Below are 13,204 nucleotides of genomic sequence, written 5' to 3'. Positions count from 1 at the left end.
GGGGTAAACGGCGCTGGTAAAGTGCACTATCGTACTGGCGTACGTTGACCTCTGGAAAACCCTTATAGCCATGTACCACCGCACACCTAGTAACAATTAGAGACAGCGGGAAAACACCACGGGGTAAAAACACATGAGAAATGTGCCCTTCTGAGAGCGCTCGGCACACGCCGCTCCAGGTATTTGGGCGCGCCGACCAAAGTAGAGCAGCTAGCAGCACTTTCACTGGCGTAGCTCTAAATAACCAAGAGTTTGCCCAAAACTGATGATGATGTGTGTGGTCAGCGTGGCCAGGAGAAAAGGAGAAAGAGAGACTATCGTGATCATCATTTTCTTTTCGGTGAAGTTCTCCGCGGCAAATCTTCCGCAAGAAACACAATAGAGATCATTCCCGGAAAAAAAATCGCCCGATGAAAGCGATGGTTGTAATTGATAAAGTCAAATTAAAAGCGCTAGAACACGTAGCAGGTAGTCACAGATAAAAATCCAGAGCGAAATGATAGCAATATGAAAGGGCCCTGTCGAGGACCTGTAGAGACGCTTCCCCCTTCTACCTCGATCAGCCTCCCAGCTTGGGAGTACGATGTTGGGGTCCACCCTAAGCGAGGGGTACATCACTCCGATTCTGGGCGTACACCTACTTTTAGTCGATTTTTTTGGGCCGTGACTTTTTGACTTTTTTTGACTTTTTTTGTACTTTTATTTGACTTTTTTTTGACTTTTTGATCAAATTTATTTTATGTGATTTTTGGGCTAGTAATAAGGTTTTTCCAAGACTTTTTGGTACTATTTGTAGCATGAATCGAATAAGAAGAAAATTCGTCATCAGAGTACACCCCCTAAGTAAGAAAAGCAAGGTATTTTCAGTATTTACGTTTTTTGGTAAAGAAATCCCATGAATTCCGATTATTTTATTTTTCTCACTTCACCCACCACCCACCCCTCTCCCTCTTTAAAAGACAGTGATCTAGGACTTTCTGATACAATCACAGTTCCGTAGCTTTTTGGCCTCTTACAGGCAGATATTCACTCGCATGTTGACTTTTTGTTGACTTTTTCAGTGCCTTTTCTCTGACTTCTCGTCGACTTTTCGTCGACTTCTCGTTGACTTTCATTGACTTTCATTGACTTTTTTTGACTTTATTTGACTTTTTTGACTTTTTATTTGACTTTTTGACTTTTTTTGACTTTTCAAATGACTTTTTGACTTTATCTTGACTTTTTTCTTGACTTTTTTAATCACGTACACCTACTTTTAAGAGTGGTGTACCCCTCGACCCTAAGTCTACCTTGGTCTAACAAGTCGACATATGTACTCAGGAACTTCTTCCAGTAGGGATATGTTCGTTTAATTAATTATTTATGGCAATTACCGAACTATGGTACTATTGATACGAGATAAAGAGGTTTTCAGAAACACGTGTCCAGGTTGACGAGGGATTGCCCCCCTCCTCTTCCCCGTCCGGAGTTGATGGTCAACGCAGCGGAGAAATCGAAAGGACGATCAGGGGCCGTCTGCAATGACTAGCCACACCAGGAACTAGGGGTGGGAGGGGAGAGAGCCGACGAGAGGGGGTGCGGAGCGAGGGAGGAAAGGGGCTGGAGAGGCAGAGGCTCCGCGCGCCAGCCCGCGCCAGCCCGCGCCAGCCCGCGCCAGCCCGCACGGCAACCAGGTGTGTAAAAATAACCGTCAATCAGATCAGGTATGCTGCTTGAGTGGGTGCCCGGCCCGGCCTGCCGTGGCGTGCCGAGGCGCTTCGCAGGAGAGGGACGTGTGTCGGAACAAGGCATCAATCATCGGTCTCAGAGTTCCCTACGGGCGGAGAAGGCACAGCGCTACACACCTCTCTCCGCGGCAGCACCGCATAAAATGTTCGCAAAATTTTCAACATTTAAAAAAAAAAAAAGAATTTTTCAAAAAAGAAAAATGGGATCATTGAATCTAAATTTTATGTAACTTTCACGCAGATGATCTTTGTGTATTCTTACTGTGAATTTTACCAATATGCAACAGGTTTAGCGGCTGCAAAACGCCGTGAAACTTTTTTTGTTTTAGTTTTATGGATGTTGTAACTGTTTTTTTTACAATGTAAGAAGTTATCAAATCGTGTGACACACGAAATGACGAGAGCAGAGTCTGTTAGAACGAGAGGGGGAGGGAGGAGGCAAGAACCAGGGCCTCGTGACTTTCGACGCAGGACTCGAAAATGATCGAGCGCTCCCATCAGTGTAATAACGGGCGTGATTCTCACGGCGGGCCGCGCGCGCGCGCGCGCGCGCAGTGTCACCGCCGGGCAGCCGGGCCGGGGCGACATCAACTATAATGTTGCAAGCGGCCGTCGTCGTCGCCGCACTCTTCGAATGACGCTAATTTTTTTTCCGCACTTGAAGAAGTGATCCGGCAGAGAGAAATTGATTTCTGGCGGCTGATGAGAAGGTGACAGTAGTTAGCACCTTGCTGGAAAGAGGGAGGGGGAAGATACTGGGAGCGAGAGAGCGCGATGCGGCGATGGCATCGCCTCTCTTTGGCGCGCCGTCATCGCGAGAACCAAACGGAACCAAAAGGGAAACCACCACCGTTCGGAGCAGGGTCCGGGGTTCTCGAAAGTTGTGCCACGAAAACGTCATCCTGATGCCGATCGCCAGGGTCGTGGCAACAGGCACCCCTCGTCCGTCTCCTCCCAGCACACTCGGCCGGACCGCGGCGCCGATGCGGCGGGGTTGCCTCTACCCCCAGGCGCGCCCAGCCGGTCCGCCGAGCGTCCTGCCACGCTGTGAGGGGAATGCGTCCCGAGACGCTGGCAGCCGCAGGCAGGCGTGCGCATAAGGGACGCATCATTGTGTGCAGTCGGCATCGCCGCATCATCATTACTATCATTATTACTATTACTGTTATTATTACTATTTGCGCGGAGCAGACGCCGTCGCCGCATTGTCCGCGGTCGTGCCCCGCCCGTGGGGTTGAGGAGAAAGAGGAGTGGCAAGGGGTTGGATAACACCAGCAACAGAGCACAGCCAAGCTGCATTCCTTCAGTTACCTTAGTTCTCTTCTCTGAATACTACTTTATTCGCCGTGAAAACTGTTCGTAGGTTTTACAGGAAAATTTTCCATGAAAAACCTTGTATAGTTGTACAAAGTTTGAATAGCATGAATAGCATCTCATTAACCCCCCCCCCCTACAATAAATTCCTACGCCTGTAGTTACGACCAGTTAATACACGGCTTGTGTTGTGGACTTGGTTTTCTTCAACGGGCAAGAAGAATGACCTGATGAAAATTTTCAGAATTTGTAATTTGTTAACTACAAAAAAAAATTAATTCAAATTTATAAAGATCTTTTTCACGTTGATTACAAAGACGCGTCGTCCGCGCGACGTTGTGCTTTGCGTGTACATTCTCTTCGTAATGACTGACGAGGCGGCCGAGCCGGCAGGTGTGACAGGAGGGAGGCGTGAGGCGTTCGGCTCGTTATTTCGGGGCTATGTGCCGGCGCGGCGGCGGTGACTCACGCGCGCGCGCGCGCACGCACGCACAATAGCAGAGCAGCGTATCATCTCTCCTTAACAAGAGAAATTTTCGTCAATTAGCCCCGCGCGGCCCGGCCCGGCCCGGCCCGGCCCGGCGGTGGTATAAGGCTTTCTCTGTCGCGGCGCCGCGGTGAGCTGACGCTGCTGCCGCGCGGGCGGCCGTGACGGACCCTCTGCGCACGCAACGCCGCCACCGCGCCGAGCCGCGCAGCGCCGCGCCAGCCAGCCCAGGGGGCCCACCGCAAAGGCCTGCTCCCTGGGCATCGCCAGGGATTAGCTATACCAGTGCATGCAGATAGACGCAAACAACGACGAAAAACGCACACAAAAAATACAAAACGAGGTTAAGTTAAATTAGCGCCTTATTGTGGTGGGGTCGAGTGCGCCCGTCATTTTTGCCACTAGAGGGTCGTTCAAATACTACATGTCTTTCTTTTTTTTTTCGAGGAAGGGGGGGAGGGGGGTACAAACATTATGGGACCCCAAATGGAACGGGACCATTACTGCAGCTTGTAAGACCCTGTAACATATGTACCCTGGGGTACAAATATCGTGGGGTCTCTATGGACTCCAATGTGATGTTCCTGATCATTTTGGGTCCCCGCATTATTTGTAGCCCAGCCCTCCCCCACCCCCACTCCCAACCAAAGGCACGTAGTGTTTGAACGACCACTAACGAACCTGCCAAGTTCAGCCAATGCAAGAAGCTCTCATAGCGCCTAGTGGGTAGGCAACATCTCGCATTCTGCGCATACGTGAACTGCGGAGTGGCCTACCCTGAGTCTCGCAGGCGGCGTGCTCCCGAAGTCCAAACGAATCAGAGGAAAAAAAGTTATGTGTAAACCGTAAAGAACAAGTACTGTCCTTAGTGGAATGTTAAACTGGTTTCAAGAAACGAACAGGTGGCCCTAAATTTACACGATACTGATAACAATACCCGCACGCCCCAACACCAAGCAGATGTTGATGTGTTGGTTAAGAACGAGTAAAAGGGGTCCAAAGTCGGCAAATGGCGCTAGATCGTACCGACGTGTGTTTCAGCCGTTGCATAAACTAAAGCAAAAAACCTGACTAAACTTTTCATTTTGTTGTTGCAGGTCGCACTTGTGCTGGCCGTCCTGGCCGCGGTGCGGGCAGACAAGGGTCCCCTGCGGATGCGCGAGGGTCCCCGAGAAGGGCGGCACGGCGAGCACCACGGCCCGCGCGAGGCCACGCCCCGGGACGGGCCGCGGATACGGCGCGAGCCCCCGCAGCCCCCGCGCCACCACTACGGCCCCGGGCCTCCCGGCGGGGCCCTGCGCCCGTCCAAGCAGGCCGCGGCCTACGGGCCTCCGCACGGCCACGGTGGAGGCCACGGCGGGGTCCACAGTGGAGGCCACGGAGCTGCGCACGGGCCCAGCTCCAAGCCCCGGTACGGGCCGCCGTCCAGCCACAGTCTCGGCCACAGCGTCGGGCCCCACAAGCACCGAGCCAAGCCCGTATACGGGCCCAAGGGCAAGGGGAAGGGCCACGGCCACGCCCACAGCGCCCACAGCCTGGACAGCTACGAGGCGTCCTCGGCGTTCGAGAGGCCCACCCGCCAAAGCTACGGGCCGTCCAAGTCCGGCTACGGGCACCCACCGCCCCCGCGGGGCAGTGCTGGCCCCACCAAGTCCAACCGACCCAAGACCACGTACTCGCTGGGTCCCGACTTCAGTGGGTCGCAGTCCAAGCCAAGCTACGGCCCGCCCAAATCTTCCAAGCCACCGAAGTACCGCAAGACGAAGTACCGCGGACCCAAGCCCGTGTACGGGCCCACCAAGTCCTTCAAGCCGTCGTACTCGGCGCCGTCCTCGCCGCCTAGCCTGTCCTCTCCGTCGTCGGGCGAGTACTCTTTGGACCCGTCCACCTCCAGCCACTTGCTGAACTCGTACGGCGAGCTGGCGCAGCCCGCCCCCTCGCCGTCGTACTCGCCCGTCAACAAGCACCAGGCCGCCGCCACCTCCTCGGCCGAGGCCGCCGGGGGCAGCGTGGGCTCCTACGAGGACGTCTCCTCCTACGAGAGCAGCAGCGGCAGCCCGTACGGCGGCGCGTCCTCGTACAAGCAGGAGGCGAGCGCGTCGTACAAGCCCGACGGCAGCACCGAGATCCAGCCGTCCATCTCGTACACGCTGCTGCCCACGCACGGCGGCGGCGCCACGCTCAGCCCCGACTACAAGCCCGACTCGTACAAGAAGTCGCCCTACTCGTCGTACCGCGCGCCCTACGACGGCTCGTCCTTCAAGTCGCCCGTGTCGCACGGCGGCGCCGCCACCTCCTACATCAACGTCAACAACCCCGGCGGCACGGCGGCCACCCCCGCCGACGAGCACTACGGCGCCGCGCAGGCCGTCCTCACCACGGGCTACCGCGCGCCCGACTACGAGGGCTCCGCCAGCTCGGCCAGCTCGGCCAGCTCGGGCTACAGCAAGCCCGCCTACTACGGCAGCAGCGCCTACAAGCACCAGCCGCAGCACCAGCACCAGCACCAGCACCAGCACCAGCAGCAGCAGCAGCACCAGCCGCAGCACCAGCAGCAGTACCAGCATTACGGCGACATCCAGACGGCCGGCTCGTCCGTGCACGCGCAGCACGTGCAGCCTGGCAGCGTGCAGCAGGCCGTGCAGCAGGCCGAGCAGAGCTTCCAGGCGCCCGCCGAGGTGTTCGGCTTCGTGCCGTACAAGTCCGTCGCCGTGTCGGCCAGCGTGCACACCCAGGCGGGGCCGTCCTCCTCCGGGGCGCCCATCCACGTCCCGAGCGTGGCTCCCGGGCCCAACGATGTGTCCCAGCAGCAGCAGCAGCAGCCGCAGCAGCAGACCCCCAACCTGTCCGGCGGCCTCAGCCCCCAGGACTGGGACGCGTACTACGGCGACTCGAGCAAGCAGGCCAAGCCCGGCCAGCAGCCGCAGCAACAGCAGCATCAGCAGCAGACACAGCCACAGCAGCAGCAGCAGTCGGACGTGCTGTCTCCCAACTACTACGACCCGCTGCCCGCCCAGCAGGGCTCCCAGCAGGGCTCCCAGCAGGGCTCCCAGCAAGGCTCCCAGCATGGCGCGCACCACCCCGACGCCTACGGCAGCAAGGTGGCCAAGCACCGGCACCCGTCCTCGTCCTCCCGCAAGAAGGACACGACCCAGGCGCACCTCAAGATGCTGCTGCAGCAGCGCGCGCAGCAGCAGAAGCAGGCCAACGCGAGGTACTCGCACGTCCAGCAGCAGCAGCAGCAGCAGCAGCAACAACACCCCAACGCCCGCGAGTCCTACGCCACAGAGGAGGAGATAGAGGAGGACGAGCAGCAGGACGACAGTGCCAGCCCAGAGGAGTCGCGGAGGTGAATAGGATGAGATCAGTACAAAGCAGAACGGGAGCGGGCCACTCACGGGCCCATTCATTATTTATTTATTTTTGTTGTTGTAATTATTACGTAACGAAACCAAAACAAATTACTATTTGAACAAATTAATTTAATGTTTTGACATGACCGTGACAACTGATGTGTCTTGTTGGTTTCATAAGTTATTGTTGCTTTTGCTTTTATTTGTTTTTGTTTTGTTGTTTTTTTGTTGTTGAATTGTTAATGTGTTGTTGACATACGCCTCCCGCCGGCGAGGTAATGTGGAAATCCTCTCTATTCAATTTGCCCTTTTCAATTGCTATTTATTTATTGTTTTAATTGTTTTAATTGCCTAACAATAAGTTTGCGCATTGGGCGCAGCGACGAGTCACTTTGGTCCCCGGGGAACCGACAGCATTAGGAGTACTGTTGATAATCTGCGACTAAAACTAAATGAATTTCAATGTTACTCTTTGATTGGAGCGATACGGTGAGTGAAAATGTTCCTAGGAAACAGTATTAGGTTGACTGTCTTATTTATTGTTAGAGGTACGTCCAAAAGAAAGTGCTGTCACTTTTGTGCTAGTATTTCAAAAACGGAGTTTTTTTGAAAAGAAAATCCTACAGTAAAAATGAAATAAACTATGAAATATGAAAAAACTGTCAACATCAATAGTTGAGATGCGCCTTCCCTCACTTTTCCCTCAACTTTTCCCTCGTCAAACGCAAAGAAAAGCGAGGAAAATAGAAGAAAAGGAGATACTACCCACAAGAAAATACAAAAAAACGCCACGTAGAGCAAATGCGCAGAACTGTAGTGTTGCGATGGCAATCAGAAAGAAGTTCGGAGTGAAGGTTGTTACATGACTTTCCCCTCATTGAGAAGGCGGTAGCGAGCTCTAAATTTTAAAAGTCGGTGTGTGCGGGAATCCTTCTCAGGCAGATGCTCCTCGTCCCACCACTGCCCACCACGCGGCGCCACGCGGCGCACCGAGGCAATGAGCATTGTCAGGGAGGCCGCCTCATGGGAGTGCTCCAAAATATGCCTCGTGTGCGGTGCTGGGCGTGGCTTGGAGCGAGCGAGAGAGAAACATCTTTATAAACTGGGTTGGCGTGGAGTACACCCCTGGGACCGAGACACTTTTTTCGCATGGGGCGTGGGGAGGAGGGGGGATACGCTGGTACGTACGTACGCTCACTTGGTTCACTGGAAAAAAGTAGACAACTGGAAAAAAGTAGACACCTGGAAGCAGCACGCTGACGGCGAAGGTGGGGGCAAAAAACCGCGTTCTCGGATTATGCATTTTTGATGGCCCGTGAATAAAAAAGTAAAACGGGGAACTGAAAGCCCCCCACCCATCGTCTTACTCAATTCCACTCCACCATTCCTAATAATGACCTCTCAGATCCGCAAGGTTATTTCGCACAGAGTTTATGAGTCGTGCCCCCTCCCCTCTCCCGTCTGGGGCACTGAGTGCGACAAAGACTGGGGTAAGAGAACGCTGAACGGGATCACTCGGGGGGGGGGGGGGGGACACGGTCAGCAAAATGCCTTACGTCTCGAGAGTTTACACACGAGGAGGCTAACGTAGTGCAAAGCCCCCCGGTGGGTAGCGCGAGTAGCGCGGCAGGAGGGGGGAAGGCCCTGCAGCAAAGCTCGAGCAAAGCCCTCGCGCGGCGCAGACCTTACCTGCTGCTCCACAAACTGCCGCCACTGGTCGCCCTGACTGTAGCTCTGGAACTCCTCAAAGAACACGGGCCCGGCTGCGGTGGAGGGCAGGTCCAGGCAGTACTGAGGGACGCACAGCGGCGCCGACAACTTCTCCACCAGCGCCCTCACGACCGGCATCAGGAACGAGTAGTGCTCCTGGTTCTCGGCTGAAAGAAAAACATGTTTCAGGCGAAGCGGGTTACAGTAGAAGCGACGCACCCTGTCGTAGCGACAAATAAGTGGGGAGGGGTAAGGTGTAAGAGATGACACCTTAAGGAGGGGGGTACCCAAGGTCTTGCACTCGGCGATTACCTTTGACGGCGTCCTGGGCCACGCCGTCCAGCACGAACAGCAGGTAGGCGCTCTCCTCGAGCGCGGCCTGGCGCCTGGTCTGCACCAATGCGTGCAGCTTGGCCGTGGCCATGGCGCACAGGTCCAGCTGGGGGCCCGCCGCGCAGCTCAGCAGCACGCCTAGGACAGCAAGTATAGTTAACCCAATTAATTCATATTTTAAGAGGGAGTAGTTTTTATTACAGTTTTCACACGGCTCTTGATATGAGATCGTGGTTGTATAATGGAGTGTGTGGGAGGCAGTGACAGGTAAGTAACAAAAGGAGCCGCGTAAAAAAGTACACAAGCCCTAAAACGAATTATGTGCAGCCATACCGAAGGAAAGCTTGGCCATCTCGGTCCACTCCTCCTGAGGGCCCTCGTGGAAGACGAGCAGGGCGTCGAGGAGGCCGAGCACGCCGTCGAGCAGCTTGGTGGACACCTTCTTGGAGCAGTCCGGGTTGGGATCGAGGACCACCAGGTCGTAGACCCAGCGCAGCAGCTGCGCCGCGTTGTCGGCGGCGGACGCATGTGGGGGCGACGCTGAGCCGACGCCGCCGCCGCCAGAGGTGCCCGACGACGAGGATGCGGACTCGCGCAGGTCGGAGAGCGCCGCCTGCACGCCCATCTCGAGCAGGCGCAGCTTGAGCTGCAGGTGTGAGCCGTGCAGCTCGTTGTTGAGTCCCAGCAGGTTGATACAAGCCATCACTTGTCCACGCTCCTGCACATGCAAAAAATAAAATATAATAAATACACACACACATACACACTTTTAAAGAATATTGAAACCGGACGTTCCTATTTGGTTTAATCTCCCTTGATATTTACTGGTTTCTGTTTGTAAGGAGCTGTCAAGATCCAGATCGAGCTCCTAACTAGATAGACATTTTCCATGACGCGACGGCTGAGGTGAGAAAATGTTTTAGACTCGAAAGATTTCTTATGTGAGTTAAAATTTGAATTTATCGTATTAAAGATTTTATTCTTTTTTTCGCTACGAATTTTAAGTTTGAGTGAGTCGTAAAAATGTAAACAGACCACCCAGATCAGCAGAACCAGCCCGCGCCCCGCGCCATGGTTTGAACTTCGCGCCCCATGGCCATGGCCACCCCTTCCCCCTCCACTAAACCTTCCTAACCTCAACCTCTCCTCTTCCCTCTCTCGCACCCATCCTCGTTAGGAGGCTGACAGAAGTTGATGGAATGCATTGTTGTGCGCAAGTAATTTTTCCTGCCCATGTGCCTCATTAATTTAGAATAGGCTTGTAAGTATTTTTAAGCATGGTGGTTCTGTTTTGCTGTCATCCCACAAGTATTTAGGGGTTTACTTTGAATCATTTTCCTTTTAACCTCTTGTGTTTTGATAACAGTTGTGTGCATTAAGCAGTATTTACCAAGATGCCAAAATGTAGTGTACGAAAGCGGTTCACGAACCCGAAAAAAGGAACTGCTCAACCACTACAAGGGGAATGTGGGGCTCTAACGAATTCTTCAGGCACGACAGATCAAAGTTTTGGAGATGTACTTGGTACTGTTACAGTAAGTTGCTTGAATACAGATAATAACTCTTGGAACTATGTGAGATTAATATTCAATTTTTAGTGATGATGATTTCCGTTTCTTGTTATCCAGAATGCTTCACAGAGTCAAAAAGATGATAGCAATCCGCAGTGTACTGGATCTGCACCTGACGATTTACACATTAATTTTGTAGATGACATTTCAATGCCTGATGCTGAACCCTCATCAAATTCTGTGGATTCAACAGACCCTCTTGCAGTTATCAAAATAGTAATTTGAATTTTCTTCAACTTTCCAGGAAAGCAATGAACTTTCTCATATTAAATTAATACTTCACTTTTGTAGGAAGATCATGACACATTCCAACTGAAAAATCCTGCGTCTTTTGACACACTTTGTTGTGACCCTGTTAAGTCTCTTAAAGAAGATCCAACAATATCTGTGTTACCATCTGCCGCAAGTTTTAAATTACCAAGTGTAAGTACCTACTAAGTGCCTACAGGGAGTACGCTGTTCATGTTCTCCTCACCAAATGACATAACAGGGATTTTTCTCTTTTAACAGAGTGACACAGACACCGTAATAGATTACCAACCATTGCTAAAGCAGGTCAAGATAAAATTAGAAAGTTTCTTAAAACCAAACTGGGTTAGTCTGGTGCAAGAAAACGAACTTCACGTTCTACGTTTGTCGAGAACAGCAGATAAAGTAACCCAACGCCAGCTTACTTTTCGTTGTGATGGAAGTGTGCAGATGAAAGTGCATTGCAGGGAGTTTCCTATTACTAAACACATGCCAAACGCTCTACCACCTAAATGTTTACAAGCTAACCGCATAACTTATTTTGTTAATAGGATTGTTCAATTGATAGATTTTAGTAGTGAATTTGAAATATGTTGTGGTGTGCCACAAGAAGAATATAAACATGTATGGTCAGCTATTGATTATGCTGCCGTAGACTCAAATCCATACAAAGAGACAAGGTACACTGAGACATTTAGAGCTCTGCAGTGTGAGTTGCTAGTTTACCCTATAAGGAAGTATAGGTGCTACCACTGCTTTGATTTGCTTCAAGTATTGCAGCGCAAAACCGGTCAAAAGCAAAAAAAGAAACTTACTCCATATACCCCGTCATAGATTAGTCTTTTCAAAGGCACTCAAATTCAGAACTTTCGAGAATGTGTTTCCACACCGGCACTCACCCGCCAGCAGTCGCGGCTGCCCGTCTCCACGCCGCGCCACAGCACGGTGAAGAGGATGTTGAGCACGAGGTAGCAGAGGTCCTCCTCGCGGTCGCCCTGGCGGTCCGCGTCCAGCGCCACCCACTGGCGCAGCGCCTCCCGCTGCTCCTCCGTGTCGCTGTCGCCGCCCGCGCCGCCGCCGCCGCCGCCGCCGTCCTGGGACTGCGCCGCGCCGTCCGTCACGGACAGCGAGGCCCTGCTGCTCTCCGCGGCCGCCGACGACACGTCCGCCGCCGCCGCCGCCGCCGTCCTGGGACTGCGCCGCGCCGTCCGTCACGGACAGCGAGGCCCTGCTGCTCTCCGCGGCCGCCGACGACACGTCCTCGGAGCTGCTGCTCGACCGGGAGCGGGTGCCGGGGCTGGCCGAGTCCACCGAGGGCCGCTCGCTGAGGGACGAGCCGCTGCGCACGGCGCCGGCCCCGTTGTGCTTGAGGCGGTGCACGGCGCTCTCGCCCAGCCCCTCCAGGCTCTCCTGCATCTCCACCGTCTTCTGGCGGAACACGGAGTAGGCCGAGCCCATGAACGAGCTGATGTTGTCGGCCGCGTACTGGATGTTGTCCCCGATGGCGAGCGTCACCGACTCGGCCACGTCTGTTGGACCAGGACGCCGTCGTTAGAGGAGAACAGGAAGCCGAGAACACCGACACAGAAAAACACACACCTTTGATCTCGCTCTCGAGGACGGAGGCGGCGTCAGAGACGGACGCCGAGATCCTGGAGACGGACGAGGGCGAGTGCGAGCGGTGGATGAGCGAGCTGGCCGTCGCGCCGCCGTCCAGCTCGAACGCGTCCTCGTCGAACGTCATGAGGTCGGGCAGCGAGGAGTCCTCGGCGGCCGAGGTCGGCGCCGTGGAGATGGGCCGCTTGACGAGCAGCCTGGACACGCAGTCCTGCCAGCCCACCTGGCGCGCCACGGCGCCCGGGGCGCCCGGCCGCATGAAGAGCGTCGTGAGCACCTTGCGCGCCACCTCCACCTTGATGTCCAGCTCGGCCAGCGACAGCGCGTGCAGCAGCGACAGGGCGCCCGCGTAGCTCGCGGCCGTCTCTGCAACCGTCCAAATAATTTTTGATTAAATTTTAAGTGTTGAAATAGATTGTTTTGTACATTGCATAGTATTTTAAGTGTAAAATAAAAACTGTCAAACTTCTTAAATTGAAATAGTTTTGATTTGTTTTTTTTGATTACTTACCGGTCAGAAGTACTTGGTCCAGCAGCATGGCTGCCACCTCCATGGAGAGCTTCTGGTCGCCCAGGAGCGCTATGAGGCCCGGGTACATGCCCACGCCGCCGCCGACAAGCCCGGCGAGCACGGTCGAGGAGTCCTGCAGGCGCAAGCGCTTCTTGTGCATGTCGTACACCCTGTCGGTCCTGAGCAGCACCGAGGTCAGCTGGAAGAGCACACAAGCGTTAAAGAGGATCTAGCGGTTATGTGGGTTCCAGAAAGTGTGTGTTGTCGTCGAAGCCACTTACTTTGAGGACCTTCTGCTTGAGGTCCATGCTGAACTTGCGGTCGATGAGCAG

At 54.0% G+C, this 13,204-nt stretch overlaps 3 protein-coding genes across 3 annotated transcripts in view; 2 read left to right on the top strand and 1 right to left on the bottom strand.

Annotated features, from left to right (window-relative positions):
- The window catches only part of LOC113217654 (adhesive plaque matrix protein-like), a 15,282-nt gene extending 7,735 nt beyond the window's left edge, over nt 1-7,547 (top strand). Inside the window, exon 2 of the mRNA XM_026437642.2 lies at nt 4,626-7,547. Within this exon, the coding sequence (XP_026293427.2) occupies nt 4,626-6,881 (2,256 nt within the window). The 3' untranslated portion in view covers nt 6,882-7,547. The remainder of the gene's footprint in view (nt 1-4,625) is intronic.
- Nucleotides 1-13,204, bottom strand: part of LOC113217635 (neurobeachin-like protein 1) — a 346,454-nt gene that overhangs the window by 325,164 nt on the left and 8,086 nt on the right. Inside the window, 8 exon segments of the mRNA XM_052263605.1 lie at nt 8,571-8,758; nt 8,904-9,062; nt 9,258-9,642; nt 11,644-11,912; nt 11,914-12,273; nt 12,344-12,727; nt 12,873-13,071; nt 13,154-13,204. Of these exon segments, the coding sequence (XP_052119565.1) occupies nt 8,571-8,758; nt 8,904-9,062; nt 9,258-9,642; nt 11,644-11,912; nt 11,914-12,273; nt 12,344-12,727; nt 12,873-13,071; nt 13,154-13,204 (1,995 nt within the window).
- LOC113217657 (uncharacterized) lies at nt 10,037-11,650 on the top strand. The gene is made up of 5 exons (XM_026437646.2): nt 10,037-10,185; nt 10,291-10,459; nt 10,553-10,711; nt 10,787-10,918; nt 11,006-11,650. The coding sequence occupies exons 2-5, from the start codon at nt 10,319-10,321 to the stop codon at nt 11,576-11,578; spliced, it is 1,005 nt and encodes a 334-aa protein (XP_026293431.1). The 5' UTR covers nt 10,037-10,185; nt 10,291-10,318; the 3' UTR covers nt 11,579-11,650.

This window comes from Frankliniella occidentalis, unplaced genomic scaffold, assembly GCF_000697945.3.
Source record: "Frankliniella occidentalis isolate FOCC.00 unplaced genomic scaffold, Focc_3.1 Scaffold13, whole genome shotgun sequence".
NCBI lineage: Eukaryota > Metazoa > Arthropoda > Insecta > Thysanoptera > Thripidae > Frankliniella > Frankliniella occidentalis.
The sequence above is the reverse complement of the archived record's forward strand: the minus strand, read 5'-3'. Positions and strand labels throughout refer to the sequence as shown.

What these genes read in the sequence shown, in the direction of transcription:
- LOC113217657 (XM_026437646.2), top strand. Translation starts at nt 10,319, where the DNA reads ATGCCAAAATGTAGTGTACGAAAGCGGTTCACGAACCCGAAAAAAGGA. An exon ending in ATGTACTTGGTACTGTTACA is followed by an intron (nt 10,460 to 10,552) that starts GTAAGTTGCTTG and finishes CTTGTTATCCAG; the next exon opens with AATGCTTCACAGAGTCAAAA. An exon ending in CTCTTGCAGTTATCAAAATA is followed by an intron (nt 10,712 to 10,786) that starts GTAATTTGAATT and finishes TCACTTTTGTAG; the next exon opens with GAAGATCATGACACATTCCA.